The sequence below is a fragment of the Tupaia chinensis genome, unplaced genomic scaffold (genome assembly GCF_000334495.1).
Source record: "Tupaia chinensis unplaced genomic scaffold, TupChi_1.0 Scaffold000311_2, whole genome shotgun sequence".
NCBI classification, from domain to species: domain Eukaryota; kingdom Metazoa; phylum Chordata; class Mammalia; order Scandentia; family Tupaiidae; genus Tupaia; species Tupaia belangeri.
Window position 1 is genome coordinate 6,358,102 of NW_006159803.1, and position 7,395 is coordinate 6,365,496.

At 41.8% G+C, this 7,395-nt stretch overlaps 1 protein-coding gene across 3 annotated transcripts in view; it reads right to left on the reverse strand.

The window, feature by feature from the left end:
* Window positions 1-1,141: 1,141 nt before the first annotated feature.
* LOC102479989 (alpha-1,2-mannosyltransferase ALG9) overlaps window positions 1,142-7,395 on the reverse strand; it is a 107,095-nt gene continuing 100,841 nt past the window's right edge. For 2 of the 3 annotated variants that reach the window (XM_014588807.2, XM_027772873.1), the window contains 2 exons: window positions 3,441-3,559; window positions 1,142-3,135 (listed from right to left, as the gene is read on the reverse strand). In XM_014588807.2, coding sequence (XP_014444293.1) covers window positions 3,098-3,135; window positions 3,441-3,559 — 157 coding nt within the window. In that variant the 3' untranslated portion in view covers window positions 1,142-3,097. Of the gene's footprint in view, window positions 3,136-3,319; window positions 3,560-7,395 lie in introns of those variants that run through there. The other variant, XM_006150981.2, reaches the window with a different exon arrangement.

Consider the following 7,395-nt stretch of genomic DNA (forward strand, 5'->3'; position numbering starts at 1 on the left):
CATTTAATGTGGGAGCATAAGAATGGATTAACATATGACTCTTAATATGCCTGTGGAGGCAAAGATTAAATTATGCATCTTTTCCCGCCTCAGAGGAAATAAAATGAACCAAATTAAAAGTGGTGCTGCCTGATACTGGCCAGAAGACTGTTCACAGCAAATTTTTATTTCAATAATTCCAGGAAATGCCAAATACAGTGAAAGTCTGCTTTGCCCAAATCTCACACTGCAGAATCATGCAAGATTTTCAAGGTTCTTTCCCAGAACTCCAAACTAGGAAAACTGGCCCAATAAGTGATTGAGATAAAAAATCACTTTGGTTTAAAATAGTCTATTTCTAAACCTAAATTCAGTAATAAAGGGTATGGGCTGCAATTTTCTGTGATTATAAAATGCCTTGGGTTCTTTCTTATCAGATGACACCTACCTGGTGAAAGGTACATTTTAATAACAGATACCTGCCACACAAACTGGGTAAGAAATGATGCACAGTGTCGTAAGACTTGGGGTTCAGATAATGCTGCTTTAGAGCTAGAGATCAGAGGACCCTGGATTTGCTAAAGTATACCCAGTCCCTTCCTCAGCCTATAATCGAAGGCTATTATGAATAATCTGCAGTCCCTCCTTCCTTGATGCCCAGCAATCTATGGAGAACTAAGTACCTTAGATACTTTATCCTAACACAGTACCTTGAGAGAGAGAGGGAAAAAGCAACCACAGCATTGTTTCTTTGGAACAGAAATGCTATTAGGACCAGGTGTTTGGAAACTCTTCTTCCCAGGCAAAACTAACCTCCCTATATTGCTAAGAGATGGAGATATTTTTTAACGGGTATAAAATACCACATGAAAAACACCTGCACAACAAAACCATTCTTCTTTGTATCCCTTCCCTGTAGCACTTGGCACAATGTTCTGCAGTTTATTGTGCTTTCACTAACGTAATCCACAGAACAACAACAACAACAAAAAAAACCCACTAAAATCTGTTTTGTTTTTTATTTTTGTCAGAGGGCATATGTATTCACCAGAGAGAGACAGAGAGAGAGAGAGGGAAAAAGCACCCTTAATGAGGCACTGTCATGCTGCAATCCCTTCTCCTCCATAGCTCCGTCAAGCATACATGCCCAGCATGTTTTCCAAGGCATCAGATTAGGATTTGAACCATGGTCAGCCATGTGGGATCTAGCTCCTTAACCCCCAAGCCACGGGGCTGACAGTAAAATCGAGTTTTAAAAGAAACAGAAACTGATACTCCCAAGTTATTTCTTCATCATTCCTGGCCTTTGATGCTATAATTAAATTGTTGTTCAAAAGCCCTCCTTCTCCTTTTAATAGCAAGATAAAAAAAATGAGTCATTATACCACGGAGAAAAAGTCATTTGTCATGGACCTCCACTGCTGGGCTCTTATCTACCCCTGCAGAAGTAGAGGGCCTTAGCCCTGCCCAAAGAACAGCATGAATTACAGCATGTCAGTCAAGACGTTTCATTTACATTTCTCTGTCCTATAGTCAGATTATTTGTGTTATATTTGCTTTGGAAAACAGCAATCAAGTGTTGAGAATTAAATTCCAGGTATCTTTAAAGCAAGTGGGACCCCAGTTTATCTTTCCTCTCCAGGAATTGCTCTGGTCTGTCCATACCCATCACTTCTCCAGTGCCTCAGCTCCACCTCAGACATCCCTTCAGAGGGGATCCCAAAAAGTGATTTTTTTTTTGTAGGGCAACTACATTTCTCTTCCCCTCTCTTGGGATCACTTCCTGCCAGAAAGTCCTTCTCTTTGAAAAACAGAAGATGGTAATTCTGAAAAATAGATTCTTCCTATTTGCAGATACTAGAAACAGTTACCCTTACAGAGAAATAAGGCACCAATAATGCAACCCCAGGCTGACTACAGGAATAGGACTGATATGTGGGTCCTGTGTGACTGCAAAGGAACACGGCTTCCAGACATGAGCACTACTTTCTTGCCCCAGGCCAGCCTGCATTACACAGCACTGCCAGGATGCCCAACATGCAAGCAGAATGGAGGCACCAAAGAACTCAAAGAAACACAGAGAGAATGCTTCCTTAAAAGAGAAAGTTGCAATATCTATCAGGTCTCTGGTCAACCTCGCCATTCTTTCAGGTAATGTTTTCATAGCTGAGTGAGGAATATGGGGGAGTACTAAGGAAGTGAGGCAACCTAGGATCTGGTCCCAGCAACTACTCACCAGCTGTGTGTTCTTGGGTAAATCGTTTTCCCTCCCCAGCTTAGTTTCAGTTTCCTTACCTAAAATGGGATAAAATCATCTGTCTTATCTACCTCATGTGGTGACTGTGAGGATCAAATGAGATGCTACAGGTTGTGAAATACTGTATTTAAATGTAAAGTAATACTTGATACTTATTACACTTCAGTTAAGTCTTTATCATTGCCTATTTGACTACAAATGCCCCATGTAGGATGGTTTTTAAAACAGACAGAACCCAAAACAGGTTCTGTAAATATATACTGGTCCTTTTCACTAGGGTTGTTTAAAACAAGGAAATTCTCAATTTCCTCGGAAATGGCCTCTGAATACTTAAAAATGTGGCATCATACAAATCTAGCAATTGACAGTTAATTTTCTAGAAATACATCCTATGCCATCTAGTTTGTTCTGTTGATAGCTTTATGTAGAGCAGCCTAGAACAGAAGGAACTGCCTGCTAAAACTTAAAAAACAAAACAAAACAGAAAAGACACAACAACAATACAACCACAGAGTTACAGCTGGTTATTAAGGAAATAAAATGAGAATCAGAGGCATTATATATAATAAAATTAGGTCACAGTTCCTCAAATGGTCACCTTTTTCCTGAGATAGCTCCAGGACAGGGTCCTAGTCCTGTGAAGTGCTTTATAGAAGTTTATCTTGCTGAAGGTGAAAAGGACATGTGGGTTGGCAACTAGACTGTGCTCATTTTCAGCAGTAGGATTTGAACAAGAAGGTCTGCTAGAAGCTGCCTAACAGCTTTGGTGAAGCCCATACGGCCTAAGAGAGGTTCACTAGTTCTCAAATGCCAGGCCAGAGTGTGGAGAACAGTTTAACACAGCATCCAGTCCAGGGATTTTCAGTTCTTCCTGTAAGCTGCTTCAGCTCTTCTCCGGTCTAGTGAATAATTGAACAGAAGAAAAACAATGAGACATGGTGCAGTACCTACCTGTGCTTTGGGGCCTTTCTCTGTCTAGTTGCAAAAAGTTTACATGCAGAACAGAGACATAGGCAAAAAGTGAACGTGACTTTCAACAGACTTCGAGAGACTCTGACGAGCCCAAAGCACCAGATTCCAGTATTCGTGTTGGAAAAGCTTTATTACAAAGGTTATAGCGATGATGTGCAGTGCAGGGAGGCAGGTCGACAGAATCATTACTTAACAAGATGGTTTCCTTTGGGGCCACAGGTGTGTTGCTAACCTCCGCTTTTCTTCCTGATATGCTTTGCTTTCCGGGGTTTAAGGATGGTGTAGTTGGCATACACTGTATACTGATCTGACAGAAAGGGGACATAGAATGCCCGTAGCAGCTTTGAAGATCTGAAAAACAAGGGGATAAAAGAATGTAATAATTTGGGAGAATTTACTAGTGATACAGAAAGTGATTAAAGGAAATACACTAAGCACTGTGGGGAGGATTACATTTCATCACATAGAACAGAGAGCCATTTTTTTTTCTTTTTTAGGTATTAGATCATGACGGAAGACTTAATCAAGACCAAGTACTGGGATCAGCAGTTAGCGTAATGGCTATGTCGCAGGACTACCATGTAGTTACGTCGCGTCACGGATCCGGTGTCTTAAACTCACGCCGGGCACGTGTGCATGCGTGCCCAAGATCCTGAGAGGAGAATGGAGAAGGGATTGCGGTGTGGCCATCCCCTCTGGGGGGTGATTTCTCGCTTTCTGTCTCTGTGTCTCTCTCTGTCTGTCTGGCGAGCGCATGCACCCTATAGCAAAAACCTCTCCAAAAAAAAAAAAGACCAAGTACCTTGTTACCCATACCAAAAGTTTCCCTAATCAGCCACTCTGTATCCTTTAGAATATTTTTTGGTCTTCATTTTGCATTAGAATGTGCCATAGAAAAAGTTCCAAGTTCCAGGTTAGTCAAAGAGCTGCTCTTACTGAAATAAACTCCTAATATACAAATGGTTTCTGCATTGAAGAAACTGTAAAGGTGCCAGACACTCTTTGACTCCAGCTCTAAATCTTCCTAGAGAGGTACAGAAAACTTGTGTTCTGGGTGCCCAAGCAGAATGTTACAGTAAAGTCTAAGTCATGAAGAGAGTGTACACATAAATCCACGTTGTGAGAACATGTCCCTGGCAAATTACATCTACTTATTACTGAAATATAAGAACTTAATACCTGACTTCTTAAGAATGTGAAAAGTACTGATGCTTTTAATTATATTATTTAATCCATATAGTTATCCTATGATGAATGTCTAATTATTACCATTTTATAGATGGCAAACTGAGGCTTAAACTTGCCTCAGTTTGCCATCTATAAATGACAGAGCCCTCCTTCAAATTCAGGTTTGATTCCAGAGTCTCCACTCCTAACTACTATCATTTATCCTGCATGCCAGGTCAAGGAGAGGGATAATTTCCTAGAAAAAGTAATAGTAAGGGTTTCAAATTAAAGTATTACTTCCTGACTGTGAGTTCTGACTCTGAGAATCAGAAGTCAGCCTGGTTATTGCCATCTGAAATGAGGTAGCCAAGAGGTGTTCTGCTGGCAATCCTTTCCCAAATGCTAGACTCATAAATGTCAAGCCAACGTGGCATTTGTACTGGCAGCCAGCCCTGGGTTTGGCAGACTCCTGAGATGCCTGCACACAATGATACCGTGCTTGGCATACACACCTCTTAGAAAGTCTCCCCAACTGGGATGCTGGCAGTGCCCTGTGCTCAGCAGGGATGTGCTTCACTTCAACAGCTAACAGCTCCAGGGCTTTGACAGAGAAAAGAGGCTTCGAGGAGAGACACCTGAGATAAAGCAGGTGTCCTGCAAACAAAAGGAACAGGAGGAGGAAGCACCTTCCTCAGTCAAAAGAAGTTAATCTACTCTCTTTGTCCATGCTGAACAGATAAGGTGAAGTTTGACACAGGAAGGGCAAACTGCGGACCAGCAGATGGTTACATTGCTGGACTCCTGCGTAGTCGACTGCGGTTCGAGTCCTGGACCCAAGGGCTTAAAATTGACACCAGGCATGTGTGCCCAAAACCCCAAGAGGAGAATGGAGGAGAAGGGATTGTGGTGTGGCTAGCCCCCTAGGGGGTGATTTCTTGCTTTCTGTCTCTCTGGTGAGTACACGCACCCTATAGCAAAAATATCTCCAAAAAACCAAATAAAATAATAAGAAAAAGGAAGAATGATGAAATCACTTAAGAGTATGATGCAACAATAAAATAAGTCATCACTATTGTATTATCTTTCAATTTTCTTTTCTTTTTTTTTTTTTTTTTAATTTGCTAGAGGGCACATATGCTTGCTGGAAAGAGACAGAGAGAAAGAGGAAAAGTGTCCAACCATTTCCCATGGTGATGCTCATGCCACAATCTCTTCTCCATTTCTCCTATCAGGAATTTGGCATGCATGCACATGCACTGGGCTTGCTTTTTCAAGCTGCCAGGTCTAGGGCGTGAACTTGTGTAGTTGGCCACATGGGATCCAGTTGCCTCAACCACCACATCACTGGTTGGCCCAAGATTCTGTGATTTAAAAATTTCTTTTCAAGACCAGCAGATGGAGTGGCAGTTACATCACTGGACTCCCATGAAGTCCACCATGGTTCAAATCCTGGACCCAGTGACTTAAAAACTTGTGCGAGGCACATGTGCGAGCACGTCCAAGAGCCTGAAAGGAGAATGGAAGAGAAGGGATTGTGGTGTGGCTATCCCCTGGGAGAGTGATTTCTCACTTTCTGTCTCTCTGTCTCTGTCTCTCCAGAGAATGCACACACCCTATAGCAAAAATCTCTCTTTTTAATAATTTTTTTTCTTGGGGCCAGCAGGTGCTGTAGTGGTTAAGGCACTGGACACTCCCACATTGGTGACCATGGTTCAGGTCATGGGCCTGGTTGCTTGCTTTCTCACTTTCCCTCTCTCTCTCTCTGGTCAAATTAAAATAAATGAATGAATACATTTTTAAAAATTCTTTTTCTTTACTCATGATACAGCACATGCAAGTAAGAGAGAGAGAGAGGTGTACAGTCTCCATAGGGTTTGCTGCTGCTGCAACCACGTTCTCCTCCAGTCCTCTAGCACAACAGATCCTGGGCACCTGTGCACATACCTGTTGTGTTTCAGGCTGACTTAGGCTAGGGATTTTTTTATTTTGTAATGAACAGAGGGCATGTGCTTGCCAGAAAGAGAGAGAGAGAGAAAGCAACCCCTAATAGGGTGTGGTCATGCTGCAATCCCTTCCACTCGTCCTGTCAGCATTTGGGGTATGCACGTACCCAACATGTTTTCGAGCAACTAGAGCCAGGATTCAAAAAGTCATGTGGAACCAGGCTTTTCTTAACCAGTAGGCCACAGGGCTGACCCTTGGGATGGAGATTTGAACCGTGGTTGCCCTGTGGAATCTGGCTTCCCTTGATCAGTATATTACTGCTGTGCTATAGAGCTGGCTCTCTGATTTTTTCTTTTTTAAAAAAAGAACACGTGAGAAGAAGATTCCACATGGCTCCTGCAAACTAGATGGATCTAAGAGCACTGTAGCTAAACATCCAAATACTAATAGGGTTAAAATATTCCTCAATATCTACTGAATCTGCAGCACCAGCGATCATAACAGAACGGCAAAGAGATTCTAGATCACCTCTGTCTGCTTGCTCCTGAACATTGAGACTGAACTTGAAGAATTTGAAAGAAACACGCCACCCATCAGATGACAAGAAATCACCTCCGGATCACAAGAAATATGGGAAAACAAGAAAATACCTCTTCTCCAAGGGAAAAGAGTAACTCTTTTTCATCCATAAGCAGTTTGGTGAAAATCATGGAAATGTCTGATAAGGAATTTAGAGCATTCATAATGTCGAAGCTAACAGAGATAGAAGAAAAGAGAGATAATGAACTGCTAAAGAGAAAGGAGAAAGAAGTTGTTACGCACTTTACAAAAGACTCAAATGGAACTGCTAGAGATGAAGTCTCTAATACAAGAAGTCAAAATCTCCCTTGAAAGTATTAAAAGCAGACTAGATCATTCAGAAAACAGAATCTCAGATGTAGAAGAGAAAATGGCTGGCCTAGAAAAATCCACCATGAAGACTGAGAAAATGGCCCAAAAATTTGAAACAATATGCGAGAAGTACTGGATACCATCAAACGTCCAAATATCCGGATAATTGGCATTCCAGAAGGTGA